Here is a 15,173-nt window from a genome sequence, read left to right as displayed (position 1 = left end):
ACAAATACTTTATAAAACAATAAAATAGGCAATACAATAGAATAAAGTATTATAAGGTATAAAAGTACCACCAAAGGAATAAATTAAAAAGGAAATTGTATTTGCAAGTAAGATATACAATTGCCTGTATGTGTGTGCGCGCGTGTGTGTATGTGTATATATACACACAAAAATATGTATAACATGTTTTAAGTTATAGTGCCAAAACCTGAGGTATAATGGGAATGAGGGTAGTGGAAAGGTATCGTAATGTCCATGAAAAGACTTACAACTTACCAGAATAGTTATCCGTAAATTTCACAGATGCTGTGCAATGTATATAACAGTGTGGAATCTGGATCATATCTGAGGTTTATGAGAAGAATCGTTTATTTACAGTAGAGTTGAGGAGACTCTCAGCCTGAAGAAAGAAGCTTCTCTGTGGTTCAGCAGCTGATACTAATGTATTTCTTCCCAGATAGCAGCAGGGTTAACAGGCTGTGGCTGGGGTGGCTATTGTCTTTTAGTATCCTTTGGGCTCTGCACGGGCACCTCACCTCACCTCACCTCACCTCACCAATATCACTGATGCTGGTTAGATAGCAAGTTAAATCACCTGCTGCTGAGCACTGGACCATGCACATCCCATGGCAGTTTGTGTCCTCTCTGTCGCCAACAAAGGAAGTAAAAGCTATTATTAATAATTTCATCACATAAAATTGGAATAGAGCTTTCATGTGCAACAAATTCAAAATTCAAAAGATCAAAATCACAGTTGCGAGGGACCCTAATGGTCACTGTTGTAACTGTGTTAGCTTGTTGCAGAATAAGTGTACATTACACTTAAGTTACATCCTGGATATAATGAGTCACAATGTTGAATTAAATTAATATTGGATTCAAACCTGTGACTCAAAAACCCCTTGTTATTTATAACAGACAATTCTACATGGTATACAACCACACCATTAGGTCCCACCTTCTCAGAACAGGATCAGACAGCTCTGCAGCTAGATCAAGACTAAGAAAGTAAGTAATGTGCATTTACTGTTAATCCGAGAGATTTGATAAATACTGGCCCTGATGCATCAGGTAAATGCCTTAGCCTGAGTCTGAAATCACTCTCTAATTACCATCGTGTGCACTACATTTACCTTCCACCATTTTATTTGAGAGTTCACAGCCTTGGTTCCTCTGGTTTTGGAATCATGGATGCCATCATAAGCAGGAGCACCTCTGCCTGTGGCTCTGTTGATAGAAACAAAAAAAAAAAATCGCAGAAAAAAGGATTGCATTGCAACATCAGATAAAATGCTTTGTGTCTTGTTTCCCTTCAAAAGGCACAACAAACCATCATGTTGAAACCTGGTCTGAAACTTTTGAGACATCTGCATGCTGTTTTGTTAAAACTAGTTATAAGAATGACCAAAATATACTGTATTTTTGCAGAAAAGGTAACTTGTTTAAGTCACTGAAGGACTGTAGTTTTCTTCCATTTTTAAAAGTAGTTTTTAGAGGCACTGTATTTGCCAAAAGCCAATTTCAATCTGATCATAAACTTTTTATATTAGCACTTGTCTAAAGTCTAAGCCATGATTCCCTTTCCTTCTGTTTGAAACGGCATATAAATATGGTGTAAAAGTGCCTTTCGTCTCACTGTAATTAACGGCGGCGTCGGCTCTCTTGCTTCACAGGTGATGGTTTGGATAAGAATGCAGCTCCTTGTCCTCCCCCTTCTCCTTCACATCCGCGGTTCTTCCTGCCCCTTTAACTTTTTCCTTAACATTGTTTTCTCCCTGTCACCCTCTTATCTCCCATTCCACATTGTGCAGCTAAGTCCAGGCACGTCTAAAAGAGAGACAGAGGGGGGCTTAAAGGAGGAATTCAGTCCAACTTGACACCTGAGGTGTATGGTACCACTACCCACTGTAGGGAAAATGCATTAAACAGAATTGCACAAGATTTCAACATACATCTGCAATTTGAAGGGCAGAAGAGGAAACGGTGCATCATTTGAATAGAAAGGAAAAAAATATGTTGAGGACTGGACGGGGGAGAAAGGGGGGATTACAGTGAGTTGCTGGAACTCCCTTGCTAAGATTTAGCTTCCGGGAAAATGAGTAAATCTTTAATTTAAGGCTGATTTTATGTTATGTTTATGTTTACCTACATAGATATAAAGGATACACTCCATATTTCACTGTCGTCAGGTTGTCAGACATGTACTGGGAATAATCTGCCTATTTATTAGGATGCTTCGGTGGCTGTTGGAGCTGGTTGTGCATTATGACATATTGTCTACTTATGATGACTCAGCAGATTTAAATTTGCTGATGATACTTCAGTGGTTGGGTTATTAACAACATTAGATGAATCAGCATATATGAGGGAGGTGTCTGATCTTGTAAGCCGATGCAGTGATGATAGCCTTCAGCTTAAAATTGGAAAAGCTAAATAGACTTCAGGAGAGGGGAATGTGGAAAACTACCTCTTGACATTTAAATTTCCTTGGCACTGTAATGTCTGATAACCTTAAATGAGAAAACAAAGTTTACAAAATCTTAAAGGTGGTTCATTAGAAATTATATTTTTGGTGAAAGTCTTTTATATGTTGATTTTGAGGACGGTTAAGCTAGCTAATGTTAGCAAAAGTTAGTTGATTGTTTCCTCGTCTTTCCTGCATTATGAGCTCATCAAGGTTCCTAACAGTGTTTGTTGGAATGGCAATGAAGTCAGCTTAACTAAACTGCTTATTCCTAATACTTAGAGATCTTAGGTGATGTCAGGAACCCTGACTTTCTCCTTTAGCAGTCATTTCTTAACCTAAATGCTCATTTTTTTCCAGAGGTGCCACAGCCAGAGCTGATGCTGACCACCACACGGGGCCGGGCAACGGTGGCAGGACTGGACTCCAGTCAGGAATATGCCCTCCAAGTCCTCGTGCTCAATGGGACGACAGAGAAACTTCTTGCAAAGCGACGATTCACCAGTAAGAAACACAACAGTCCGATGTGAGAAATTAGAACAGTTACTGAGAAAAGAGACGAAAATAGAGGACGGAGGGAGGTCAATGAGCACATTGGGAACTAATGGCCTTCGAGAGCCTATTAAGATCAAAGTGTACCAAAAGATAAGTACCAAAGCTGAATTCAAATTAGAAAGAAATAGATATAGTGTGAACGATAAAGAGGTATGAGGTAGTTTTTTCATTGGTATGTAAGTTTATAAGCAAGAGTGAGCATGACTGCATATCTTCATGGGCCATCTTATATCGTGATTTTGAAAAGTCTGTGATCCATAAATTTTCATTCTGATGGAACTGGAATTCACAGAACAAGCTAGTGGGTTTTGGGTTGAACGAGGGACATAAAACTCCACAGGCATGATGTGATGTACAACACTGACTCGAGATAAAAGGAAATACTATCGTTCCTGATGTTGGCTCAGTTGGTACTGTGAGATAACATTGTAAAGACAGCAAAGTCATACTATACTATACACTGGAGTGTGCTGTGCCCCCCCGCCCCCAAAAATCCAACCGACAAGATGTACAAGCACTCACACAGAATGAGCGAGTGTAAATACTGCTCTTGCCAGATTAGAGCCTGAAAGTGGGTTGTGTTTGAACTTACTGTGTATTCTTACACAGTAAGGGGCAGTGAATGTGCCCACCACACTCTCTATGGCTCACAAAAGCAACCTTACTAGCAAAATAACACAATCAGGAATGGCTTTCTACCCCACACTGTGCAGAGTTTACAGTTGAATAAACGGCAGGATGGAGGCATTTTGGTGAAGCGTCGCCTGTGTTTAGATGAGGAATTGGCAACTAATTTTGCACACTTATTGTCCCTCAGGTTATTTCAGACATCTCTGTCTCTGGCTTCAACACCGTTATTTCCTGCAGCAGTGACGGTGAAGGTCATCACAGCTCTCTGTCAGTTAAATCCCCCTTTCATTTTTGACATTTTATTATTAGACTGATTGATACTCTGTTGGGGCTCATGTAGCCTGTGGTTGCTTACGAACAGTTCTAGTGATAATAGGTTACAGTGTCGAGTCGGGCATGTCCAGGCGGCTCTGAAAAACATGTCAACTTGGAAATCCGTAACACTGGCTGTCATGCTGGAATGATGGCAGTCTGGGAATTCCTTCCTGATGCGTCTTCACCTTTCCCATCTGCTTTAACCCCCTCTGGGCCCAGTACTTATTTCTAGCCGTGCTAGTGATAGCAGGTTACTGTGTCGAGGCAGTTTTTACTTCCTTGGAAATTTCACCCTCAATTTGCTGTTGTTGACCTTGTCTCCTAACTCCAGGCAAGGATTTGCAGACAGGACCTGGTGAAGCAGTTAAGCCAGAGAAGTAATATAACATAAAGAAAACATGTTCTATCTTTACCTCAAGCATGTTCAATTATAAAATACCTGTCTGATCTCAAACCTACTTACGTAGATAAGTTGTTCAGTTTATCCTGGCTGGTATGTGACCAGTGGCTGCTGTCATAATGTTTCTACCCATTGTGATGATGTTTTGTTTCTTTGTGACTAATGCATACTCACAGGAGGTTGTTTGATTACCAGTGGTAGAAGAAATACTACATATTTGAAAAAACAAGTAGCCCTACCACAGAGTACAAATACTCTGTTACATGTAAAAGTCCTGCAGTAAAGAAATAGTAAAGTATCAGCATCAAAATATAACTTCCAACTCATTATGCAGATTGTTCAAGTTTTAAAATAATGTATAATATATAATTTGATTACAATTATTGATGCATCAATGTGAAAGCATCACTTTAATGTTACAGCTATAAGGTAGGCTTTTAAATACTTTATAATCTGCAAAGTAACTAGACTTATACAATTTACATATAAGTAAAGTGAAAATAAAAATATTATTTTTCTTTTAAGTTTAATGAAGTAGAAGTAGAAAGTTAGTATTTGTACTAACTTGTAGTACTTTTGTACTACAAAACTGTACTTGAATAAATGTAATTAGTTACTTTCCCTCACTGCAGATTACATTCTAATCAGTATCAAATCTGAATTTTGTGCTTTTAGCCACTTGCTTAAGGCATCCTTGTTTCATTTAAAAAGTCTATGACACCATCCTGTGTGTTTTAAAGCCTCGTTGATTTGAATATTATTTTTCAGGTGTTTAAAGATAAATTAGCTTTACTATAAAACTGTTTTGTTGGTGAGTTTGATTCATCTTACCAGAGCATCAGTGCAAGTTGTAGCCTTTGCAATAGCAAGAAGTAAATCGAGTGTAAATGTATGCCATTTGCACTGGGATTCAAAGAGACTTCATATTTGCTTTATATTAATATATCGACAGTTCATTTCGAAACATGCATTCATATTTTGATATAGCTTCTTCAACATTTAATTCCCTGGAAGGTGTCAGGTTTCCCACTGTTTACCACTGGCAGTAATATTATGTATTATTAAAATGAATGAATATAGACTTGTACATGATTCCCTTAGCTGCACTTCCTATCTTTCAGTGGAGGGTCTGCGGGAGGAGGAAATGATCCGCAGTGGTAGCCGAGAGCAGAGGAAGAAGATGCTGCCAGGCGGGTCAGGGTCAGGAGACCTGGACGATGCAACCGAGGCTCTCCTGGGCATTCCAACAGTTCTGTATCCAGACCCCACTACCACTGCTGCTGCTACTACTACTGCAGGTACTTCATGCTTGTAAATCAAAACACTACATCCACACACACATCTTGGCACTATTATGATGACCAGGGTCCTGAAAAAAAGAGGCAATTCACAACCATAGTATATGATATATACTGATAATATCCTAGGGGCTTGAATGTGAAAGAAAATGGGATAGTGGTACACTGGCTGGTAACATTTTAAGATGAACTGGAAAACTAGAAGCTGTAGATGCTCTCATCTCTATATCAAATGTGACAGAGGATGTCAAGTTTGAAACTCAACAGCCACTCTATGTTCAGCCGTGTTCTGCTTCCTTTACCAGTCATGTGGTTCCATGAGATTTGTCCATAAGGTTCTTTTGAAGATGATACTGGGCAGCATTTCTCAGTCTGGAATGAAAAATAAACCCTGCAGTTGTTACAAAGTCATGATTTATTCTGCAAGGAGCACAAAGTGTTTTCCAGTGCAGGAGACAACACACCACACATAACAGCATAAAATCACAGTTACATGTAAATCCATCGATAAGTAAAACAAAAAACAATTATAGTTATACAAATTTGGCACATCAACAAAACAAGAATGTTATCATGCCAACAACTAAGTCTTGTGGTCAGACAAGGCAAGTGTAGCTGAGTTGCCAGTACAGCAAAAGGTTGATCACTCCTTGCCTTGACCTGGACTCTGGAATAGCTACAATTGCCTAACCTAGCAGATCTATTTGAGTTCAAAGGTCACTGATCTACTCTGGTGTCTGGCCTTGAAAAGCCTTGTATGAACCAAGCAAAATTTCAAAATGGATTTTGAAAGTATTTCATATCTAGATATAGCACCTTTTCTGTAAATTCTAAACAATAAGTACAGTGTACTGCAGTTATGCACCCCTACACCAAAGTGCTGTAAGACAAATACACAGAAATGAAAGCTTAGCAACAGTAGTTGAAAGACAGGAAGCAAAAGCTAGAACAAGATGGAAGGAGTACAAGGAGTAATGGTTGACGCTGGCTCTATCAAGGAAAGGCAAAAGCTGTAGCCTATAAATTGTAATACAATAATGTTTATGTGCTAACAGGGAAATAATATTTTCTCTCACTTTTCCCTTTGATTCTTTTGAAGTCAGATGAATCTAATGTCAACAGAAGATTTGCTGTCATGTAAAGCCTCAACTGGTCCCCTAAACAGTCTTTGCTTATCTTACTGTAACCCCACCCATGTGCTCACCATTAACTCTCTCCCCCAGAGCCCCCAGCTATTGAAACCCCCTCTCAGCTCCCTGATGAAGCCCCAGAGAAAACTGGCAAAGAAAAGAGGAAGAGGAAGAAAGAAAAAGAGCGGGATCGCTCTAAGGTGGAGAATAAAGAAGAGCAGGGGACGACACAGGGCGAAGCAGCCGAGGAGAAACCCCGGAAGGCACCCTACCCTACCCAGCCGGTGACAGGTAACGTGTGCTTCCCACTGTTAGCACAACCGGACATAAAAGTCTGACAGTGACATTTATTACTTTAATGAACCAAAAATGTACTAATTGTACTGATGAAGTGATTCCCTATATTCAGGTAGTTAAGCAGATTATCTTAAAGAATGCCTGGCCACCATCATCCTTAGTCCTTCTTATGAGTGGAGGAACAAGAGGCTTGAAAGCAGTAGGTGTTGGTTTGAGATGTGATGACAGTGTTTACACAAGGGAGGGTCAGGTATAGGAAAGGATAATGACAGACCATCCTGTTCGGCTCCAGGGCTTATGTTTCCTCTCTCATATAATCCTAGGGAACACACACATTCACATGCATGGAAATTCACTCATGTTCATGTATGCACCATGTCGACACTTGTACACACAGTAGTTAACCCCTGAATGCATAGAGCCATCTGTTTCCTGATGTAAAACTGCATTTACACATGTACTCACTAATGTACAGATAATGAAAGGGAAAAACTATATAAAATGAACTAGTAAGGTGGTTCACCATAAGCCCCCAGAACAGCTTCAGGGCTCTTTGACATATATTCAACTCTGATAAATTCCTGCTTCCTTTTTATTTAGGTATGTCTCCCAGGAAACCATTTGAGTGTGACAGCGATGCAGCAGCGGACATCATGTTGTTGGTGGACGGCTCCTGGAGCATCGGGCGCACCAACTTCAGACGGGTCAGGGACTTCTTAGAGGGCCTGATGACACCGTTCCACATTGGGCCGACCCACATTCAGATCGGTAAGTGTCTGCCATGTTGAACCACCATGACTCTACCCCAGAAGGGACAAACCAAACGCTGGCTCTAAATAGGGCCGGTAGCGTTTTTTGCTCATTTCGCGGTCACCATAGTTTCTCCTTCACGCTTGGAAGGAGTGGGTGATAGGTGGTAAATCCTACACACTGGTCCTTTAAAGCTGAGTAAACCTGAGTGTCTCTAGTTTGATATATTTAGTATATCTCTAAAATATAACTGGGATGCTCTGCTCCTCTGTTATGACCAATCCCACATCATTCTCCCAAACAGATTTCATAATAAGGGAAGTGTTCTGCAAAGTAGATATGTAATCATATACAAAGGATATTGCTACTTTAGCTGAGGGATGAAAGGAAAACAGAGATTCCATGGATGTATTGCCAAGTAGTCTAAGAAAGGAAGATGTGTTGGATGTAATAAAATTGCCGATTTGGAGGAATCTAAAGTCTTGAGTAGACTCAATTTAATTTGCACCTGTTCAAACGAGGAGAATATTCCATCAATGTGAAGAGCTTTCATAGTTTCAATACCACAACAGATGGAATTCAGTGTCAATTATAGAGGGAGGATAAAGGTGGTAGGTGACAGAGGAGCCAGAAGAGAACTACTTTGCCATCCAAACTGTTGCTTTATTTTGGACTGTTTCAGGGTTTTTTTACCGGATGAGCAACATCAATGTTTATGACAAACATATTGCTTAACTACAGCTCAATTTATTGAGAAATATTTATTTAATTTCTACTAATTGGTCCTTCTGTTGTGATTTATTGGTGAGCACAGTAATATACGTGTCTGCACATACACACAACTACCCTGGTAGTACCACTACAGGGTACAGGGTAAACCACTTAGAAATGCCGTAAGGCGCACCCTAAAAACTATGTATTACAAACATGGCAACCACTCAGGGGTCAGTTACGTAGACTAGTCTTGGCCTTAGACTGATCTTAAAGTGTCAGGTTAGACTGGTCTAATTAAGCCTGGCTGTTAAACATTAACATTAAGACTGACTTAATTTGATAAAGGATATTAGCCACCTCTCCTGCTTGCTAACCCGGAGATGGGAGCTTTGTTGCTATGGTAACAATCTGTTAGTAACCATCTTTTACCAGTCTAGCATCTGTGAGGAATACCACAGTAGCCACCTAGCTCATAGAAATGCCTTAGCAACCACCTTTTACAAACCTAAAAACAGGAACCAACTGAACCATCTAATGCTGTTATTTATAATAACTACAATGTGTAGCTTTTGTTTTTAAAGCTCTGTAGTAGCAAAAAAGAACAAGGATATTAAAATGAATGTAATGGATTTACCATCCCCAATGGCCTGTCCCTTTTGCTGTGTGTGTGTGTGTGTGTGTGTGTGTGTGTGTGTGTGTGTGTGTGTGTGTGTTTAAAGTCTTTGTCTTAACTAACACTGTGTGTATGTTCAAATATTGTATATATAATCCATTGTTTCATTGTGATAACTCTACTTATTACTTTTAGGTTGACTTAGAACATCTGTCCAGGGACAACAGATGGAAAATAGCCTTCTGGCTAACTCTGGTGCATTTACAGGAATGTTAATTAATGTCAGCACTGTCCCTGTTAAAATAAAATAATAAATAATAAACCAATAAATAAAAAAAAATACTAAAAAAAAAATAAAAAAAAAATATAACAACATCTTGCGTAATGATGTGTTTCAGGTCTGACCCAGTACAGTGGAGACCCCCGCACAGAATGGCAGCTCAACAACTTCACCACTAAAGACCAACTGTTGGAAGCAGTAAGGAATTTCAGATATAAGGGAGGAAACACATTCACAGGTAAACAGCAAACAGTTTGTACCTTTGATACTTGTAGTTTTCATGTATTGCTGTGTTTGAGCCCTAACATCTGTCTTAAGAATGTATGCACATAATACATACCATACCTACACAGTAGAGTACATGTAAAGTATGCCTGTCACCATACATGAATCTCGCAGGCCAGGCTTTGCTCCATGTCATGGAGGAGAACATGAGGGCCGAGGCAGGCGCGAGGTCAGACACACCATTTTTCCTCGTCTTGTTGACGGATGGGAAATCTCAGGACGACGCTATCGCTGCGGCAAACCGATTGAAGAATGCTGGCGTGGAGATCATTGCTGTAGGTGAGACTGAAAAGAAGAGAGGGTAAGGTGGTGTAGGGTATTTAGTTGTGGACTAAATACTTTTACTGTGAGTAATCTGGTCCTATTCAGCCTGGAAGTGTTTCTTTTATGTTCTCATGGTTAGGTGCCCAGAGGCAATTCTTGTAATCTCTGAATGCTTGTACCGTTTTATGAATCTGTGTTATTCAGGTGTAAAGAATGCAGATGAAGCTGAGTTGAGACAAGTGGCGTCGGAGCCAGTGGATCTGAACGTCTACAATGTCAATGACTTTCCTCTGCTCAGCAGACTGGTAGCACGACTGGTTCACATCCTTTGTGGAAGGATAGAGGACCGTGGCATCTCAAAACGTAACCTATGTGTCTGTCTGTCTGTCTGCCTATTTGTCTCTATTCTTACCAACTCATCAGACACATGTACTTGAATGCACACGTTCATTTTTTCTATAGCAAGTTTTTCAAATTATGAATATTTTGTTGAGGTCTAATGTGCTGATTCCTTGTTGCTCCAGGAATGGAACCTGGGCCAACAGCAGACCCAGCCCTCTCCTACCCAAGTCCTACTGATCTTCGGTTTTCTGAACTGGGCTCCAGAGAAGTGAAGCTTCACTGGACCAATCCTGCCAAGCCAGTCCAACAATACAGAGTGGTCTACCACAGCGCCGAGGGTCAGAGTCCACAGGAGGTCAGAAACGCATGCTTACCTGATATGTATTATTACCACGTTTGACGCTGTGCATATCTCAGTTATATAACTAAAATAAGACCTTCACCATGAGAAATATCCAACTCCAGCAGTGTTTTTGTACGTGGTACTCTAAGTGCTTGATTAAAACAGGAAAAACTTTTTTTCAGCACAGACAGCACTAAAACTTTCAGATGGAGGACAAAGGGAGTTAAGCATGTAGAACATGTTTAGCATCGTGTGTAACCTCTTCAGTAAAGCATCCCCTTTATCTCTGAATTCCTCTAATGCAAGGTTTTTCTACCTTGGGGTCAGAACCCATATTGATATGCAGACTGTGCCTTGGGATATTTCTGAGACACAATAATATAATACGTTTAAATTATGTTGTAACAGCAGTTTACATTAATCAGGGATTGTATTTTATGCAAAGACTTGTAGCAATTTCAGTGTTATTATTGAAAAATCCCATCTGGAAAATTGGAAAATAGTGTTTTCATATAAAAAGTAATACAGAGTGCTGCATTCTTTTGTCTAACTGTAAGTTATGCTTTGTCTCTAGGTGGTATTGGTTGGCTCAGAGTCCACTGTGCAGCTGGAAGGCCTCTCCTCTCAGACACTGTATCACGTCTCCATCTTCCCTGTGTATGAAGACAGTGTTGGTGTGGCACTCAGAGGAACTGTCACTACCTGTAAGACTGCTATACAGGGATTCATATGTTTGTATGTCAGTCACACCTGGCTGTCACACGTTTTTGCTGTATCAATGTATCACATGCAGGTATCTCAGTTGATACTTGAAATGATGTATCTCAACACTGTTTTCCCATCTAGATTATATGCTTAATCTAAAAGATAAGTCTGATGATTTTCCATTTTTTATTGTCAATAAATCCCATAAAAAGACCAAAACCAACAATTAATTGACCCCCAAGTTTTGTGTTCCCCGGCTGGGGAAGTTGGAGTGAGAGATGTACGGACACGTTGTTGCTTTTGGTCTCTTCATGACATTTGTTGACAATAGCAAAAATATAGAATATAGCCAGCCTCTTCCTTAATCCTGTTTATCTAGCACAAATTCCTTGCTAGTTACAGTTTCACAGAAGCAGAGTAAGAGTAAGTTGCAAATTTTTGCTTCTTTACACAGTACCCAAATGACGGCCATTTATTAACAGTATTTAACAGTTAAGACGTGATCAAAATTTTATTTATTTATTTTTTATTTTTTAAACTCACCTGCCAAGAAAAATATGTTTTCCAAATATAGGTAGTCAGGGGAGGTCAGCAAAGGGAAAGTAGCTCTTTATTAGAAAGTGTTTCTGTCTCAGTAGGGCACAGATTCAATCCTTGTAGTCATCAGTAATTCACAGAATGTGTTCAACATGCCATGCCTTTGTTTTCTCCTCTTATTCTTTCCTATGTGTCCCTCATTCAGTGCCGCTGGCCATGCCTGCCAACTTAGAGGTGACTCCTTCCTCTTACAGCACGCTGCGAGTGAGTTGGAGTGCAGCACCCAGTGCAACACAGTACATGATCCTGTACTCAGCACTCAACCACGGAGAACCTGATGATGCCAAGGAGGTGAGAACTGGATCTCTCTTTCTCTACTATGAGCTGGTTTATACATGTATTACTCAAATGTGATTTATAATTATAATTACAAGCCAGCAATAACCAGGGTGAACAGTGGACAGAAAATGGCATCGACAACAGATAAGCAGGTATGTGAAAACATAACATTCAAGGCAAGGAAGAGCAAGAATGTTGCAGCAGCTCTTGCCCTGTTAACATATGATTTCAGGTTTTCAGGACAAAGTCTAAATGTTAACTGTAATGTTAACATTTTTCTGCCTTTCACTGTTACATAAAACACTTCAATACACAAATGGGTTTGTATTCTGTCATCCAGTAGCACTATTACCGCGGATGCAAGTCGTAGTGACTCACTGACAGCAGCTTGGGGTAGTTGGAGTGATGATTGGCAATAAACAATTCTGATTGTGATTCTGATGACGTTAGGCAGTGGACCTACTGATGAAATTGTCTCACATGTATGGCGATCTTAGCGTTTTTCAAATTGTACATATTAGTTAGACATTTGTTATGACAATAGCCAGAAATAGAGAATGCGGAAAACAAGAAAAACTGACCACTTCACCATCCAACACATTTCATGTGATGTGTAATACTACTGTACTAATCAATCAAGAGTTGTTTAATCTTCGCAGATTAGTTATATTTGTAAATACTTAATAAATATGAATTCATGTTTTTTATACTGTAGATATTCATTACATTATTCACCTGGCATGCAAACATCTTGGTCCACTACATGCACAGGGAATCTATGTAAAGTGTTTGTGTTTAAAGAGGCTTGTTTTTCCAAAGATCGAGTTTGCCACTACTGTTGGAGCAGCTGATAACTGCGCAGGTTCCTTCTGCTTTCCTAGACAATATAAAATAACTTTACATAAAAAGTAAAGGGAAAAGTGGATAATTGTACTTCCCAGCACAGCTTGCATTCAAACGTATGCACATCGTAGTGAGATGCCGCTGCAGTAATGGCAACTTGTTTACTTCCAGTACTTCTCCAGATTTGTGTATAAACAGGTAAACATTTTTGTTTTAAAAAATAAAATAGCAAATGATATATTGTGATAGTGTAGAGTATTGCTTCACATCACGTCTTCACGTCCTCCTGTCTTAGTTCCTAGAAGAAGTGTACTTCATCTTGAGATTTATTAACAAATCTCAAACTCCACGTTTGCATTGTGTTTCTTTTACTGCTGCAGGAGAAATTCAGTGCAGACCAGACAGTAGTGGAGCTGGCAGGGTTACTGCCTGCAACAGACTACTCTGTCACTCTTTACGCCCTCTATGATGAGGATCCTAGCGACCCTGTCACTGCTGTTGCCACTACATGTAAGACATGCCCCAAACATTCTCATCCATTGTTTTTACCTTCCTTTCCCCTCCTCCATGTTCCTTCTATCCCCTTCTTCTTTAATCTAACTCCACCTTTTTCCTTCTCATTCTCTTTTTCTGTGATAGATAGATCAGATATCCAGGAGGTTGTTCCTTCTATTAATTTCTTATATATTTTCCTTACTTGCTGTTCCCTCTCACTTCTCTGTTATCAACATCTCTAGCACAGTAACTTCTCAGTGACACTGATAAAATAATAACAATAATCACAATCACACAGTCCCTCTCCCACCGCCGGTGAGTGTTCAGTTCCCGATGGTCACCCACAGTATGCTGAGGGTGAGCTGGGTGCCCGGCGCCATGGACGTCCCCGGCCACCGAATCACCTACAGCACCAACCACGGCAGTGACGTCAAGCAGGTGCCTTCACTTCCCAAACACACAAGTGTCCTAATAGAAACTTTGTAATTTCACATACTTACATATTTCATTCCAGTCTTGCATTTGTAGTAAACAAATGGCACTTCAAAGTCTTGAACCTAGGTCCATGTTTTAAAAAATTTGTACTGTGGAATACAAGTATTTTTATTTTGCTCATGTAATCACGCTCATGTTTTTTTTTTTACATTTGAAGAGCCAGATGTAATTGCAGCCACAGCCAGTGTCAGTAATTCATACTAAATCTCTTTCCAGGTGGAGGTCACAGGACTGAACTCAGTGCTGGTGCAGAACCTCTCCTCTCTGTCTAGATATCTAGTCTCAGTCCAGTCTCACTACCCGCAAGGCCTGTCTGCAGCACTCACCAGTAACATCACCACAAGTAAGACACACACACACACAACTTTATGTGCTTGAAGGGATCAGGCAAGAAACAAGCAAGAAAAAATATCCTTACACATTTTCCTTCTCTCCTAGTGAAGGTGCCTTCCCCATCAGACTTCAGAGTGACAAATTTTTCAGGCAGCGATATCACTGTGCGCTGGGAGGCTGCAGCTGACGATGTTGTTTCCTACCTCATCAAGTGGATCTCTCTCAGTGGAGGAGACCTGAGACAGGTGAGGGTGGAAGGGCTGGAGTGCATAAGGTGTCACAATAATGAATATATGGTGTGAATAGAATGTTGCTGTTTGTTTATTTTAGCTGAGGGTGAGTGGTGAGAGCGAAGGGGCAATCCTGGAGGGTGTGGAGGACGATAAGGAATACCAGATCTCTCTGTCTGCACTTTATGGAGATGGAGCTCAGAGTGAAGCTGTGGCCACACGCTATAGCACCTGTGAGTCACACACACACCTACACATTTACACACCACACAGTAATAAATAAAATACTATCAACAGTACTGGAGGGTCATGTCTGTCACTAAAATATAAATAAACAACAAGAGTGACACCTACAGAAACCTTTAAGAGTAAATCTCAGAAAAAAACAGTACTGAATACAGTGTCACACAATAACCCCCCCAGTCCTCTTTGAGTTTTGCTTCTTTACACAGTACCCAAATGACGGCCATTTATTGTTATTTTTTACATTTTAGAGTGAACAGTTAACACGTTTAA

The 15,173-nt window shown here is 40.1% G+C and overlaps 1 protein-coding gene across 3 annotated transcripts in view; it reads left to right on the top strand.

The window, feature by feature from the left end:
• Positions 1-15,173, top strand: part of LOC118324408 (collagen alpha-1(XX) chain) — a 33,146-nt gene that overhangs the window by 5,341 nt on the left and 12,632 nt on the right. For all 3 annotated transcript variants that reach the window (XM_035656742.1, XM_035656740.1, XM_035656741.1), the window contains 15 exons: positions 2,825-2,968; positions 5,486-5,662; positions 6,886-7,083; positions 7,690-7,857; positions 9,565-9,684; positions 9,846-10,010; positions 10,200-10,358; positions 10,520-10,692; positions 11,255-11,384; positions 12,128-12,273; positions 13,485-13,614; positions 13,898-14,037; positions 14,311-14,437; positions 14,533-14,672; positions 14,758-14,890. In XM_035656742.1, coding sequence (XP_035512635.1) covers positions 2,825-2,968; positions 5,486-5,662; positions 6,886-7,083; positions 7,690-7,857; positions 9,565-9,684; positions 9,846-10,010; positions 10,200-10,358; positions 10,520-10,692; positions 11,255-11,384; positions 12,128-12,273; positions 13,485-13,614; positions 13,898-14,037; positions 14,311-14,437; positions 14,533-14,672; positions 14,758-14,890 — 2,250 coding nt within the window. The remainder of the gene's footprint in view (positions 1-2,824; positions 2,969-5,485; positions 5,663-6,885; positions 7,084-7,689; positions 7,858-9,564; positions 9,685-9,845; positions 10,011-10,199; positions 10,359-10,519; positions 10,693-11,254; positions 11,385-12,127; positions 12,274-13,484; positions 13,615-13,897; positions 14,038-14,310; positions 14,438-14,532; positions 14,673-14,757; positions 14,891-15,173) is intronic.

Source organism: Morone saxatilis, unplaced genomic scaffold (assembly GCF_004916995.1).
Source record: "Morone saxatilis isolate NCDOM2014 unplaced genomic scaffold, NCSU_SB_2.0 Contig15, whole genome shotgun sequence".
NCBI classification, from domain to species: Eukaryota; Metazoa; Chordata; class Actinopteri; family Moronidae; genus Morone; species Morone saxatilis.
The sequence above is the reverse complement of the archived record's forward strand: the minus strand, read 5'-3'. Positions and strand labels throughout refer to the sequence as shown.